At 41.7% G+C, this 15,955-nt stretch overlaps 1 protein-coding gene and 1 non-coding gene across 2 annotated transcripts; both read left to right on the top strand.

Annotated features, from left to right (window-relative positions):
* The first annotated feature begins 647 nt into the window (after window positions 1-647).
* EIF4G2 (eukaryotic translation initiation factor 4 gamma 2) lies at window positions 648-15,652 on the top strand. Its single transcript, XM_013957839.2, has 23 exons — window positions 648-740; window positions 3,882-3,920; window positions 5,751-5,815; window positions 5,980-6,045; window positions 6,507-6,632; window positions 7,018-7,120; window positions 7,764-7,895; window positions 8,004-8,070; window positions 8,154-8,305; window positions 8,750-8,860; window positions 9,427-9,510; window positions 9,591-9,689; window positions 9,961-10,102; window positions 10,195-10,355; window positions 10,810-10,923; window positions 11,713-11,838; window positions 12,075-12,179; window positions 12,259-12,474; window positions 12,798-13,056; window positions 13,293-13,497; window positions 13,841-14,052; window positions 14,399-14,520; window positions 14,825-15,652. Exons 1-23 carry the CDS (start codon window positions 648-650, stop codon window positions 14,888-14,890), a joined length of 2,865 nt encoding a protein of 954 aa, XP_013813293.2. The 3' UTR covers window positions 14,891-15,652.
* LOC136992100 (small nucleolar RNA SNORD97) lies at window positions 10,965-11,126 on the top strand. Its single transcript, XR_010884224.1, has one exon. It is a non-coding gene; the product is annotated as a small nucleolar RNA SNORD97 (small nucleolar RNA).
* Window positions 15,653-15,955: the final 303 nt, after the last annotated feature.

The following is a 15,955-nucleotide window of genomic DNA, read 5'->3' as shown; positions in this document are numbered from 1 at the left end:
ATTTTTCAAATTAAAATACTATAGAGAACAACCACGAAGCTTTATAAAGCACCTTCAGCCCATTTCTGCCATGTTGTACAAATTAGGCACTATATTACATGTGTTAGTGCATTTTTCCAAAACACAAAGCAAACAATTCTTACAATAGTGCATCTGCATGGGATACATGTGTTTTCCAAGTGTCACTGCATTTCTCTTCAGTAGAAGCGCAGAAAAGAAGTTACTTAAAAATGAAAAATATAGGGTTTTTTTCAGTTCTTTTTCCAGTCTTTCCTTCTACAGTAAAGATGTGCTTCAGACAGACTTTTATTGTAAGAAAAACTATTTATTTCGTTAAAATGCTGGTGTCAGCTTCCTCATTAATGGGTCAGGAACTATAAATCGTCTTGGAGAAGAGTTAGGGTCACAGGAAAAGGCAAACAGAAAAGCTGCTTGGAACGTAAGAAGGTGTACTAGGGAAATTGGCATGGAGTAAACTAGAATGTGAATTTTCAACAAATTAGCTACGCCACACTAATTCTCTATATGGATGCTTTGGTTCATGCTACGTCTACATAATGGGGCACTCTGTCTAAAACCCAGCCTAGCCAGATCCAGAACCAGTACAGCAACATGAACACAGTGATGAGATGCAATGTTGACTGGAGATGGTACAGTGCCACACTAGTGCAGCTACCCTGTTATCAGGACTCAGGCTACAATCTCCACCCAGCAGCGCTCAGCTTTGTAATCATCGCAATGTAATCTACCACACAGGATAAGTCAGGGTGATTCAAACTTGGCAGTAGCAAGGAAAAGCTCCCAGTTTTGGAAAGCTCCTTTCCCACATTTTGTGGGTTGTTTTGGTAGATGACAGCAGCCATTCTGGGTTCTGAGCTAGGCCACATGCACAGCAAGAGGCACTCCTCTTCCTCTCAGCCAGATGCTGCATCTGGTTCTGTGCCATGTAGCCTGCAACACAGCAGGTTCCTCATAGCACTTCTTTACAGACAAGCCCTCTCCTCCACATAACTAGTGACTGTGCACTTATGCTGAAATTATACATAGATTCTACAAGTTCAGACTGAAATCCAGAAACACCACTATGTCAATTGTAATCTAAGTTCTTTGAATTAAAGCATCACTAATGTTCAAGATAAGTGGCAAACAGAAAGGGGGAAGATACAGTGCAAAAAAGATGATGGACAATAAATGAGATAAGGCTACTAATGGGTGAAAGTTGCTACTGAAGCTGACAGCTATTGCATTGTTTGCTGTTTTTTCATGGAGTCAAGGGGGCAAACAGAAAAAAAACTCTTGAGGTAAATTTCTTACTGAATAACCATATAAGCAACTGGGCTGTTACATTCTCAGACATGAATAATAGTGCATCTTCCATATTAACTTATGAAATTTAAAAAGTAGGTGAGAGGTATAAGGCATTTCATAATTTCTTTTGTCCTCTGTACTACAGTTCATTGCCTTCATCTACTGTGCTAGTGGAGCTGGTATACAAAGCTGGCAAAGTGTGGCACAGATGTGAGAGAGAGCTATGAGCAGCCAATGGCAGGAACTTCTCAGGCTCCCACCTGCCAAAGCGCTGTGAACTATAGTATATATCCTGCTGATCTGAATGAAACTTAAACCTAACAAGAATACTTACAGGATTGAGGCCTGAACAAACAGTCACAATTTGAGTAAAACAATGATCATTTGCTGTTGCTCTCTTACCAAACAAATCTAGTTTATTTTTTCTGTTGCTATAGTAGTAAATATTTATAGTGTGCTTTAAAATAAGCAAATAAAAGGTGATACTTTAGTCTGTTAATATGCATTTACTATGCTTTGAAGGTTTTTCATCCTCCCCAAAAAAATATTTGCAAGAAAAATTCTCCTTTATTTTCATTTGTGGGGGTCTCTGCCTTATCCTGGGTTGGAATGCTTATCCTGGGAATGCCGCAGGAGAACATTCTGCCATCAAAAGCAAAATAAAACCTTGCTTTCACATCAGTTTTTAAAACTTGCAAGTATTTTTATTACCATTTTTATTCTAAAATATTTATTTGAGTAATATAACCTGGTTTTAATAATGTTTTAAATCTTGTTGGCTTTGCTGTTGCATCTCTGCCCATTGACCCCTTCTTTCAAACTGAATTGCAGTGATTTCAATGGAGTTCTGCACAGTTCTGTTCTTGCAGGTTCACATGCAAGCTACGTAAGTCCAGTTGTTGCAGTAATAAAATGACAATTGCTGAATGCAAAAAAAGTGTCATCATATACAAATTCTGGTTTGAAAAGTACCATTCATAGTTATGTCCACCCTTATGCAATGTGTGTGCTCAAAACTTGCTTTCAGAGAGTTTGTTCAAGATTTTCCATATACATATGTAAACTGTCCTCAATGCTTATGTGTATGAGATAGGGAAACCCATCTTGAATAATTTTTTTCCTAGATAAGATGAAGTATAAGAACTCTTATACGAAGGCACCTTTTAGACCTTATGCAACTCTTGGGACATAGCAGCACATTGTGTTGAAAGCATTACAAATGAGGTTGGCTCTGGGAAACTGCAAGTCCTGTAATATTATTTGTTTGGACTTGCCAACTGTACGGTTCAAGAGCTAGCATATGTATCACTTTCTCCCAGTCATCTGAATTATGAGTCATGCAAACTGAAAGCGGAAGGTGTATATGTATGAACAAAGCAGATGTGGACGTTTGGGGGGATCTGTTGCCAGATTTACTTTGCTCTTGTTTTTTTATCATGCCATACCTAGGACAAGTTAGTTTAATTCTTTAGAAAAGCCATGTAGCTGCTACCTCAGTGACAACCCAGGACTGGGACACAGCTGCCACTGAATGATAAAATTCCAGATCGGTAACTCTTTAGCAGTCTCCCATGACTCAAACTTCCACCTTCAGTTTTGTTTAACTGAATAGGAGCAAGAAAACCTCACCAGCTGACATAAAAATGGCTTCAAGAAGCCTGGTTGTACAAGGGTTGCTTGCAGGATGCCCTACCATGGATAGGACAGTTAACAGCTAAAAGCACATGCAGAAATACAGATAGCTTCCAAACCCAGAAAGCAAACCTGAAATTGGATCCATACACCCAGGCTCTTGGAGCTCAAATGGCAAGCCTCCTCCTTCGGATCTGATTGCAAGCTCAGGGCCACAGCCTACAGTCAGATAACGTTTTACCACAGCCTCAACCAAATCTGAAACGTGGTCACAGTGAAGTAAAATCTAGGTTAAAAAAACCCAACAACTTATGTATACACGCATATATATAAAGCCGTCCCTGCTGTGAACGTGACAGAATCAACTGTAACTCACACAGAATAACTTTGGGCCTCTAGAACTGGGGCTCTGTAATCGTTGAAGCACAGGAACAAACAGCGAAGGAGAGACGCAGCCAAGCTGTCTCCATTAACTGAGTACGCCACTTGCGCAGATTTCCCTTCACCCTTAGGCTCTCTCACCAACCACGCGGCGTAATCGCTTTCGTGAATACGGGTGCTGCACTGCGGCGGTGGTACTGTTCAACCAAACTTCCTCCGTCCTCCTCCCACTTCTACGTTAAGACCGCCCCGTCCCTCGGTTGCGATTGGCGAGGAGGGCGGGGCCCTCGGCAGCGATTGGCGGTTGTTAGACGGAGGTGGGGTAGGTTGCGTGAAGGGTAATAAAGTTAGTGGAGCGGCCTCACTGCGCGTTAGACGCGGCAGCGAGTCGGCTCTCTATGGAGGTGGCGGAGGGAAGCGTTGGGAGGTTGCTGCTCCTGCTGTGGTGACTCGGAGACTCGCCCTGTCTCGCGCGCTCCCCCCTTCCCCTCCCCAGCCCCGGTCCCCGGCTCCCTTCCCCTCCCCCCCCCTTCTTTTGCCTTTTCCCTTGCCCTTGGTAGCCGCCGGGATCCGGGGAAGCTGACAAGGCCTTAGGGAAGGTGAGGAGACCGCGGCTGGAGGAGAGCGCTCTGGGGCTGCCGGGGGGAGGGGGGGATTGGTACTGCTACAGCTGCTGCTTAAAATGGCGGCTCCCCGAAATGGCCGCCATTTTCTCGTCGGCTTCTCGCTTTCTTCCGCACAAAATGGCGGCTCGGGTCAATGGCGGCTTCTGGTGCCTGGACCTAGGTTACTGTGGCCGCTGAGCAAAGCGGGTAGACGCGATTGCCTGCCCCCGTCAGGCGGGGAATGGGAGCCGCGGAGCAGCGTTTGAGACTGGAGCTGATCATGGGCGGTGAGGAAAACCGAGTCGATTAGTGCCGCTTCGTAGTTCTGTCTTTCAGGATAGCGGATCAGCCGTGGGTCTCTAGCTACGACCTCCAAGGGGGGGGGGGGGCGATGCCCGAGAGGCTAGTCCTTGGGAGAGCCGGCTCGGGACACGCGGCCGGCTGCGGTCCCCTTCCTTGGGATCCGCATTGCCCGGGGGGGGGGGGAAATGCTCGTCCCCCTTCCAGGGTGGGTGGTGGGAGGTTTTCTGTTGTTGTTCGTGTCCTCCGTGCCTCGTGGAAGGGAGAGAGGACTACAGGAAAGTTTGCTTTCTCTGTCGGCAGGAGCCTTGCCTCGCCCTTATTTCCTGTTGCGCCGTGGGCGGCGAGAACGGCGAGGGCGCTGCGGCGGGGCGATACTGGCTGCCTTTTCCCTGACCGGGGGGCTGGCGCTGGGAGCCGCGGTGGCGGGGGAGCGGAGCCCGCTCGCCGCCCTCCGAGAGAACAAAGAGCCGGCCGGGCCCCTGGCGGCGCCTGAACTTGGAAACGGGCGACGCCCGGCGCGGGGGGAAGGAGGGGCGCCGGGAGCCGGCGGCTCCATGCGGATGCAGCAGGGGAGCGGCTGCGCCCGCGGGGGGCGCCGTTGCGCTCCTCCCTCTCCCGCAGCCCTTTTGTTCGGCGGCGGCGGCCATGTTGGGTGCCGCTCCTCGTGCCCGCGGCGTGGGCTGGCGGCGGCGCGCGGGGAGCCGCCGCGGCGCCACCGAAATGGCGGCCGCCGCCGCTTAACGAGGAGCGACGCGTCTCGGGCTGCCGCGGCCGTGTTCCCTCAGCGCGATAGCGTCTCGGAGCTGATCTGTGGCGCCTCGAACACAGGAGGCCTTCCCCCTGCTCCCCAGGCGTCTCTATCGCTGTAGTTAGCTTTCTGCGACACTACTACAACGAAATTTTTCTTTACTGTCGTGCAAGATAAAACCGGTGGGGGAGGTGTCCCCCCTCTCTCCTTAATTTAGTAGCGTATTGGCTCATTTCTCATGTGCGATACGTCCTTTCTACTGTATTAAGCAGGCACTTGTGATTTGGTGCTCTTCACATTAAAACGAGTGTTGCACTTAATGTTGCCATAATTAATTAAGCATATCAGTGAAGGATTCCTTTAGTTATGCTGTGTAAGTGTAGAAACACTCGGCCATTAATGATTGAACTGTTGCTGAACACCAGCGTTATACACAAGTTCTTGGGGTTGACATAGGAGAAAGCTTGTTAAAGGCATTTCTTGGTCTTAGTCCATCCATTCCCCCCAGCTTTGGAAAACATGGCAGTGATGATTAATTTGGCTTTCCTGTTAGTATCCTGAGTATTAAACAGATAAGAGTTTTCTTGTCTTCTAAGTTTAATGTTTGGTTCCCCCCCCAAGTATTTGGCTGTACTGGTGTATTTTTATTGATGGGAAATGCTTTAAGTTAAATACTATGGTTGCTAGTAAAACGACTGTAATATGAATGCTTGATTTGTCTTTCTAGGTTTTGTTTTTCCCCACCCCGTCAATTTAATTTTATTCTTTTGAAGATTCTTCGTTGTCAAGCCGCCAAAGTGGAGAGTGCGATTGCAGAAGGGGGTGCTTCTCGTTTCAGGTACTACTGCTTTCTTGGTTTGATTAACACTTGGCAGTGGAAACTTTCTGAGGAAGGTTAAGTTTCTTTTTTCATGTTAGGTAAAAGAATTAGTCCAATACTGATGTGTTACTGAAAATTCTGGGATTTTGAACTTATGCAAAACTACCCAATTGTTTTAACAGTGCTTCTTCGGGCGGAGGAGGTGGTAGGGGTGCACCTCAGCACTATCCCAAGACTGCCAGCAACAGGTATTTAATCTTGCTCTTTGAATAGGCTTTTAAGGCAGAGAATGCGTCATAGTGAATGCTGAGGTCATGATAGGGTAGCTTTATTAAATGTATACAACGAATGCTTACTGAGTTGGTGGTAAATTTCATAAGTTAACTTTGTTATTCAGTCTGTCTGAATCTGTTTGTGTCATGATATCAAGTGGACAGGGTTTTTGTTTCATGTATTTTGCTTCTAAGATTTAGAGAAAGGATTCTGATGTTTTGTTTTGTATATGTGGTGGACTTTTTTCCTCCTACTGTTCAGTGAATATTTCTCTATGCAATAGATGTTGAACTGTTGCTAGGGCTGATTAGGTGTGTGCTGTTGTCAAAAGTAGTAATGGAATTACTGTCTGGGTAAGGCAGTACTGAAAGGTGAAAAATGCCAGTTCTTGAAATTGCTTGTTTGTTTAAACAAACTGTTCTTCAAAACTTTACAGCGAGTTCCTGGGGAAAACCCCAGGGCAAAACGCTCAGAAATGGATTCCTTCACGAAGCACTAGACGAGATGACGACTCCGCAAATGACAAAGAACGACATGATGCAATCTTCAGGAAAGTAAGAGGGTAAGTTCTCTGAAGATCCATTTTTCCTTATGAATATGAAAGGAAAACATGAAAGTCTGGGAGCTCTTTGGGTGTTTTTTTTTCCTGATTTGGAATGAGACAGAAACCAATGGGCCAGCAGTAGCAAACACTTGCTGTGCACTATAAGAAGTCATTCTTTTGAGAGAATTAGTTTTCTGCATGGTAACACTTTAAAACAAACACACTCCAGTGTCTGAACAAACGCATGCCAGTGTCTGGCTGAATGGAAAACTTGCCCTTTTTTTTTTTTACCTTCATAGTTTGCTAAAGAAAAATCGGGTCTTACCTAAAATTACTTGTACCATGTTTGCAAGATCTGTAATTAATTACACTTTTTTTTCCCCCCCCCTCCCTGCTAATTTAGCATACTAAATAAGCTTACTCCTGAAAAGTTTGACAAGCTATGCCTTGAGCTCCTCAATGTGGGTGTAGAGTCTAAGCTCATCCTAAAAGGGGTCATACTGCTGGTAAGTTGGGGGTGATTGTGTGCGTGTTTAATATAGTTTTCTTACGTGGTTAGAATAGAGTTTAATATTTCTGATTGGGGCACAGAAGTTGTGTGGCTGATCCTGTGTTTGATAATCCAAACAGAGGAATATCAATCCCTTTTATGGTATAAGTGGTGTATATTGGGGGGGATAGACTCTAACTTTTCTTTTAGACTTAGAATTACTAAACATCACAAGAAACCTTTTTTTCTTGACCTTGAGACACTAGGTTTCAATCTTCCTTCTCCCCTCCCCATCCCCTATTTATTTGCTGATCAAGCTTAATTGTCTTTAAAAAGCAACCACTGTGATCTCTTCATACACTGGTTATAACCATCATGTCGTTTTCATGTTTTTTTTCATGTGAGATCAGATTGGTGAGAACTTGGATGCTGTGATGGTCAACTCCCACTGTCCTTTTCATTTGTTAAAGATCATAGAAGCTCTTTAGTAGCCCAGAGTAGCTTTTTATCTTGCTTCAGCATTAAGAATCCTGTGTTACACATGACCTTTTAAAATCCATTATTTCTGTATTGCAATAACGAAATAGCAAGAAACATTTAGACGTTTTGTGTCAGATAGAATGGTGTTTCCAGTAATGTAGTGAAAAATCTTTATTTAGATCGTAGACAAAGCCCTTGAAGAGCCCAAGTATAGCTCGCTTTATGCTCAACTATGTCTGCGACTGGCAGAAGATGCACCCAACTTTGATGGCCCATCAGCAGAGAGTCATCCAGGACAGAAGCAAAGCACAGTAAGTATTTTTTTTTTCTTTCTCAACCTGAAATGATTAATATTGTTAGCATGGATAGTTGCACTGACTTGCTTCTCTATTCTTTTGTCTTCGTTCTCTTTTGTTTAGACATTCAGACGCCTCTTAATATCTAAACTTCAAGATGAATTTGAAAACCGAACCAGAAATGTTGATAGTAAGTTTTAAAACCACTTTGATGTAGAACCTGCTTCTCTTCTGTTTTCACAGCCATGTTTAACAGGTTTCTTTGTTTTCCAGTCTATGATAAGCATGATGGTCCCCTCCTCCCTGAGGAGGAGGAACAGAGAGCGATTGCCAAGATCAAGATGCTGGGGAACATCAAATTCATTGGAGAACTTGGCAAGCTTGATCTTATTCATGAATCTATCCTTCATAAGTGCATCAAAACAGTAAGTATTCAGATTTTGTTAAAAGCAAAATATTATTTTGAACCTAGAACTTTGAAATACTTCTACTACATTAGGAATCTTGGAGCATAAAATCTCATGAAATGTTTGTCAGTTATACATGCCACACTGCTTCAAAGAAACAGTCTTTTGGTTGTCTGATTAAAAAGTAAAATTATTTTTTTCATTTAAAGCTATGGGAGTTGTGTCCAAGTGAAGGTCTAGTTTGGCCTAGACAGAAGTACTACAGATACTTCAAAGTACAACAGACTTGCATGATAAACAGTTCAATTTGTAGTTTCTAATTTTCAAGTCAGTTGTCATCAGTAAGACTACTGACAGGTTAACATGTTTCTGTAGTACTAATCCTTAGATAGAAAAGTCACTTATCGTAAGATGTAATTTATATTGTGTTTGAAAAATCCTGATTCCCTCTTAATATTCCAGCTTTTGGAAAAGAAGAAGAGAGTCCAGCTCAAAGATATGGGGGAGGATTTGGAGTGCCTCTGTCAGATAATGAGGACAGTGGGACCTAGGTTAGACCATGCAAAAGCCAAGGTATGTGTGTATCCGATGCAGCCATTAAACTAGTTAAAATCTACAGCTTTAGTTGCCTGAACTTTCTGCATTCTGTGTTCTGTTCTTAAACTGAAATCTGACTTTCTGAGAGCTAGAAGACAGTGCCACTATTGTTCCTGCATCAAATCTCTTCATAGCAGAAGGTGTCAGTCTTGGAGGTGCCTTTAAAGCTTTTTTCAAAATATAAGTATGGTTATTACTAGGCATTCATAAAAGCAAGATGTGCTGTTTTTTCTAAATCTTACTTGAAGGAACATGTTGAAAAAATTACCTCTTGTAGAGAACTAGGTGGTGTGACAGATGCATTTTTGCACCTTGGCTTGCGAGCTTTAAATGTAAGGGTCCCTAACAGTATCATAGTCATAGAAGTGAATTCATTGAGACATGTTAAGCTGGACTGCCATCAAGGAGACACGAGATGGCAGGAAAGGGCAGTCTGTTCATTATGTGATCTTAAATGTTTTGGATGTCATCGCCTTTCCAGGTGCTACTCCAGATGTTGTTAGAACTAGTTCTCATTTGTAATGTCACTCTTCTTCCCCCAGTCCTTAATGGATCAGTACTTTGCCCGTATGCGCTCCTTGATGTCAAGTAAGGAATTGCCAGCAAGGATTCGTTTCCTGCTGCAGGTATGAAGATAAAATTGCTTAACTGCTTTTTCTTGTGAATTTGCATTGAAGCCTTTCCTAATAATTCATTCTGCTCAAAGGATACTGTGGAGTTGAGAGAACACAACTGGGTTCCTCGCAAAGCTTTTCTTGACAATGGACCAAAGACTATCAATCAAATCCGTCAAGATGCAGTAAAAGTAAGTGTTTCTTGTAAACTTTGTGCTTGGCATCTGCTTAAGCCTTGGAGGGAATCCTTAGTCTAGTGACTCCATGTCACAGATTTCGTTCTCTGTACACATAATTATTTGTATGCATAATTAGTTCTGCTTTTGCAGCAGTGTGTAGATTGGGCTGCAGTAAGTGGTTAAGAGTTAATATCACTTGGACTTAAAAACAGGACAAAATCAAACTTTTGCACTCCAGGGACTATTACTTTGACTTGACCAAAAACTAACTCCTGTTTTAAAGGATCTGGGAGTCTTTATTCCTGCTCCTATGTCTCAAGGAATGAGAAGTGACTTCTTTCTGGAGGGACCGTTTATGCCACCCAGGATGAAACTTGACAGGGACCCACTTGGAGGGCTTGCTGATATGTTTGGACAAATGCCAGGTATACTGAAACTAAAGGCTGATGTGATGCCCACAGCTGTACTGTATTGAACACCACAAGAACTAAAACTGGTTTCTGTCATCTTAATATAGGTAGCGGAATTGGTACTGGTCCAGGGGTTATTCAGGACAGATTTTCACCCACCATGGGACGCCATCGTTCAAATCAACTTTTCAATGGCCATGGGGGTCACCTCATGCCTTCTGCTCAATCCCAGTTTGGAGACCTAGGCAAATCTTTTCTGAAAAGTCAGGTAAGGATAATGTTGTCAACAGAGTGACTCAAGTATTTAGAAGCTCTTCTATGGATGCGTATGTTATGGATTGTAGTCTACTTGTGTTGAAAGACTTCCTCAAATTTGATTCTGATAAGAACTGATGCTCAGCTGATACAAAAATTCTAAACCATTTCTTAAATTGTGCAAGAGATGCAAGGAATACACTTTTTTTACTGCAAGAAAAGGTGCATGTGGCTTTGGTGGGTCAGAATGGTGTGGTTTTTTTTGGTTTTTTTTTTTTGGTTTTTTTTTTTAAAGGTAGCCCTGTTTTTAGGGATAGATGCTACTTTCCCACCACCCCTGCTCCTTCTTTCTCCCTTCCTGACAAATAGAATCTTTGTTCCTCTGGTCCCTCTGGTACTACTTACCATATGATGTACGCCACTCCATCATCTGCACTTCTTTCTCTATATCTCCCTTTCTGAAATAGGGGCAAAGCCAACTCTACCATAACCAGAATCAGGGACTCTTATCCCAGCAACAAGGACAGTCGAAGGATATGCCACCTCGGTTTTCTAAGAAAGGACAGCTTAATGCAGATGAGGTACATTACATGCCTACATTACTTAAAGCCTATTCTAAATATTGCCCAATGATTATAGCAAGACGCGTTATTATGAGGACTAATGCTGGAACTCTTTTTCCTCCTCCTACTTCTCCTTCTTTGTCCCTTCCTCTTTCACCTTGCCTCCTCCCTTTCCTTAGGGTATCCAGCATCCTATGAGCAAGACTGAGATATGAGGGCAATTTCTTGGGGTGTCCCCTCTTTCCCCCCACACCTCCCCAAGAACACTACTCTGACATCAGTTCCCATGCATCATATTGATAACAGTACATTTAACTGAAGCTTCAGATTCCTAAACTTTAGAAAGCTTGAAGTGCTGGACCAGGTTCAAAAACTTTTTTTTTTTCCCAACTGGCTAATAGACAATTTCAAGTGCAGAGTAAACTGCATTGTTATTTTGAGTAGGTGTTAAACTTGTATCTTGATTTCTGAGCAATTGGTAGAGCTTTATCTTAGCAATAAACTTGTCAGCAAACAAATGCTAAATATCTTCTTGGGTCTCTAACATACTGCATCTAAAATGAGCAATTCTGGATCTTGATATAGATGGAACTAAGAATCAATAACTTGAAGCAAGCTGCAGTTCACTGAGTTATGCTTTTGGGGGCATTTCAGTACACCTGTGGCTTAGTCTGGACTTGAGTGTTAACACTGTAGAATCTGAAAATACATGGTTTAGCACAATCAGTTGGTGTGAGTCCATGGCTGTTTAGTCTTTGCCAGAGTAATTAAAAACAGTTTGAGGTTTTTCTGACTGTCTGTTTACAGATTAGCCTGAGACCTGCTCAGTCTTTTCTAATGAATAAAAACCAAGTGCCAAAGCTTCAGCCCCAGATAACTATGATTCCTCCCAGTGCACAACCACCACGCACTCAGACACCACCTTTGGGACAGGTAAATATCAAAATTACTATATTAACTATGTTTGCTTATTGCATGTGTGCAAAACTTGGTCTGGTTCCTAGCACAGGAAGGGGGAGAGGTTTTCCTTGTGAAGCATAGAATCTATGAAAAGAATGTATGAGAGAGCAAATTTAAGTATGTACGAAGGCAGCTCAGTTCAAATTTCTTTGAAATCTAATGTTAGAGATGTATACTTCAAAGAAAATTTCTGGAACTATCTCTTTCAGCCTCCTCAACTTGGACTCAAAACCAATCCACCGCTTATTCAAGAAAAGCCTGCAAAGACCACCAAAAAACCACCTCCTTCTAAAGAGGAGCTGCTTAAGCAAACTGTAAGTTGTTACCATGTGTCTAGAAACTTTGTATGCTTTAGAAAATGGGTATTTCAGTTGTCTTTTTTCCTTTTTCCAGGAAGCTGTTGTGACTGAGTATCTGAACAATGGAAATGCTAATGATGCTGTCAGTACTGTGAGAGAAATGAGAGCTCCAAAACACTTCATTCCTGAGATGTTGAGCAAAGTAATCATTCAATCCCTAGATCGATCAGATGAAGACAAAGAAAAAGCTAGTACTCTGATCAGCTTACTCAAACAGGAGGGAATAGCCACAAGCGACAACTTTATGCAGGTACTACAGTCAAGTAGCCTTACAGTCCTTGTTGCTTTGCTGTTCATGATGTCTCCTTTGGATAAAGGCAGCCCTACTTGTAAAGCTTTGAGTTTACTTTTTTGAAAATGTTCGAAGTCTTGTGGATCTAAGGAGGTGGAAGCAATGTATGTAGTAAGACTGTGAGGAGCATAGAAAGTGATTAGGGAACAACTGTAAGCATGGGATTGCAGAAACTGACAAATGATTGAACAAAAATCCTGTCAAACACAATATAGTGCAAATATCACTACACACAAGAAAAAAGTACTTCAGTATTCTAATATGCATTTACTGCTTCTCAGGCATTCCTAAATGTATTGGACCAGTGCCCCAAACTGGAGGTGGACATCCCATTGGTGAAATCTTATTTAGCACAGTTTGCAGCCCGTGCTATTATTTCAGAACTGGTGAGCATTTCCGAACTGGCTCAACCACTGGAAAGTGGCACCCATTTCCCTCTCTTCCTGCTTTGCCTTCAACAGTTAGCTAAGCTACAAGATCGTGAATGGCTAACAGAATTGTTCCAACAAAGCAAAGTGAATATGCAGAAAATGTTACCAGGTAAGAGTTACTGCATAGCTTTTATGGCTGCTCATGTTTCTGTGTGTGTATGTATAAACTTCAAAGTAAAATAACATGTAAGGGTATTCTGATTTTTGCAGTCAACTGTCAGGATTCTTTAATGGTGATGGGGTTCAAGTTGTGGAGTTGTGGTTAAGATGTGGACTGTTGATTATAGGTTTCAGTTAACACCAATGCTTAAGTGTGTGTGGTTTTAATTTTTCTTTATTCTTCAGAAATTGACCAGAACAAGGACCGCATGCTGGAGATCTTAGAAGGGAAGGGACTTAGCTTCTTATTCCCGCTTCTGAAACTGGAGAAGGAACTGCTAAAGCAAATAAAATTGGATCCATCCCCTCAAGCCATCTATAAGTGGATTAAAGATAACATTTCACCCAAACTTCATGTAGATAAAGGATTTGTGAATATATTGATGACCAGGTAAGAAACTTACCTTGGTGTGATTCAGGCACAAGTTATTTTGCTAAGCTACCAGTAATATATTTTATCCTCTTTAAAGGCTGAAGTGTAGCTTTGTGCAGAATAAGATTGTATAGACTGAAACTGAGATGAAAGTTGTCTTAGGTGATCTTTGCCAGTACAACAACTGTTAATAGGGAGGAGCAAGTTTCCAAGCTTGAGTCAGTTGGAAGTCTTCCTTTTGGAACAGGAGGAGAAACTAATTGAGGGAACATTCTCCTTTCTAAAACACTTCAGAGCTTTAACAGAACACAGAATATCACTTGTTTTACAAGATTTTTACCCCTTTTTTTTTCCTTTCCAGTTTCTTGCAGTATATTTCTAGTGAAGTAAACCCACCTAGTGATGAATCGGATTCTTCATCTGCTCCTTCTAAAGAGCAGCTAGAGCAGGAAAAACAACTGCTTCTGTCCTTCAAGCCGGTAATGCAGAAGTTCCTCCATGACCATGTTGATCTGCAAGTGAGTGCTTTATATGCACTTCAGGTGCACTGCTACAACAACAACTTTCCGAAAGGTAGGGATATGGTAGCTTCAATGGGGGTTCTTTGGCTTCAGTAAAACACAATACTAAACATAAAGATAACAGATGCAGTGCTTTTTTTGCATGTTAACGAGATAGTTTGCATATTATCTAAAGTGCATGTGGTGAAAGTAGTTGGATGTCCTGACTGGAATGTGTTTAAAGATGGTGTTACATAATTTTTATATGTATAATATAAAGAACTTAGATGTAGCCTACTCAAATGAAGCTTGTTTGCTTTTGTCTGTATAGCTTTCAGGTTGTTAAGTTTCATGTTGTCAGGGAAACTGTTCAGAAGCTTATAAAGCTAACATGACATTTAAATTGAATACTTCCATAGGCATGTTACTACGCTTCTTTGTCCATTTCTATGACATGGAGATCATTGAAGAAGAAGCCTTTTTGGCATGGAAAGAAGATATTACTCAAGAGTTTCCAGGGAAAGGCAAAGCTTTATTCCAGGTAAATGTGCTTACATTCAAGTAAGCATAATTCTTCTGTCCTCAAAGACTTCAGCACAGCAGAGATCGCACTTTAGAATGGTGTTTAAAGACTTTTTAATATCTAAAGTCTTTATTGAGCCTTTTGCTAGAAAGGAGCAAGGCAAGCTGGTTTTCTTTTGCGTTGGGGGTCATTGTTAGAGACTACATGTAGTACAAAGTATGGCTGAAATACTTTTAAACTGAGCTTGCAGGGCAAGGGGGCAAGTGTTCTAAAAAAACAGGAAGTAATTTCTCTGCCCTAAACTGGTTTTATGTAACTGCAGGTAAACCAATGGCTAACCTGGCTGGAAACTGCTGAAGAAGAAGAATCTGAAGAAGAAGCTGACTAAAGAACCAGCCAAAGCCTTAAATTGTGCAAACATACTGTTGCTATGATGTAACTGCATTTGACCTAACCACTGCGAAAATTCATTCCGCTGTAATGTTTCACAATATTTAAAGCAGACGTATGTCAGTAGGATATCTTCTGCAAAAGGTTTTTGTAGTATGTCTTAATAGTCTACAATAAAAATATTTTAGAGTATCTTTAATGTTTAGGTAACAGTGTATTAGCAGCATGCAATAATTACATCATAAGTTCTCGAGCAGAAGCAGTCTATTGCAAGGGTCGTCTTTGCTGCCAGTTATCATAGGCTGTTTTTAAGTTAGAAAACTGAATAGCAACACTGAATACTGTAGAAATGCACTTTGCTCAGTGTAATACTTGAGTTGTTGCAATATTTGATTATCCATTTGGTTGTTACAGAGAATCCTTAACTGTAATCAATGGTTGTTGCCGTAATAGTATATTGCCTGTATTTCTACCTCTAGTAATGGGCTTTATGTGCTAGGTTTTAATATCTTTGAGCCTGGGCAAGTGCACAAGTCTTTTAAAAAGAAACAGTTTACTTGCACAAAAACTGATCAGCTTGGAAAGATGGTTTAATGCCCTTTGGAAGAGGTTTTTGTGGGTGTGAAACATGAAATGGTGAGAAATTTTGAATTGGTCCCTCTATTATAGTATTGAAATTAAGTCTACTTAATTTATCAAGACATGTTCATGCCCTGATTTTATATACTTGTATCTTATCAATAAACATTGTGATACTTGACTTGTTTCTGAATGTCTCCCAGTAGAAGAGTGTTGAAACGAGTCTACTTGCTGAAAGAAACATCAGCAGGAGTTGACTTAGACTAGGACCAGTTTAAGATTCTTTTAATATTAAATTTGTCCAGCAAGCCAATAAACCCTGTGTAAGGTCACAGACAAGCTTAGGCCCTGCAGGCTTGCTGTGACAAGAAGAAAATTGGTAGAGCAATTCTATTGGACAAATAGTAGGAAGGAGGTTGCATGTTCTGGTGTACTTTTTTTTTTTTTTTTTAATAAGGGTGCAGTTGCTTTGTAACTTTCCAAG

Source organism: Apteryx mantelli, chromosome 4 (assembly GCF_036417845.1).
Source record: "Apteryx mantelli isolate bAptMan1 chromosome 4, bAptMan1.hap1, whole genome shotgun sequence".
Taxonomy (NCBI): Eukaryota; Metazoa; Chordata; class Aves; order Apterygiformes; family Apterygidae; genus Apteryx; species Apteryx mantelli.
This window is presented reverse-complemented; position numbering and strand designations above follow the sequence as displayed.

Excerpts from the sequence above, each read along its gene's own strand:
- EIF4G2 (XM_013957839.2), top strand. The coding sequence starts at position 648 with ATGGTACAGTGCCACACTAGTGCAGCTACCCTGTTATCAGGACTCAGG. Across the intron at positions 7,896-8,003 it reads CAGGACAGAAGCAAAGCACA|ACATTCAGACGCCTCTTAAT; the intron begins GTAAGTATTTTT and ends TCTTTTGTTTAG. Across the intron at positions 12,475-12,797 it reads CAAGCGACAACTTTATGCAG|GCATTCCTAAATGTATTGGA; the intron begins GTACTACAGTCA and ends ACTGCTTCTCAG.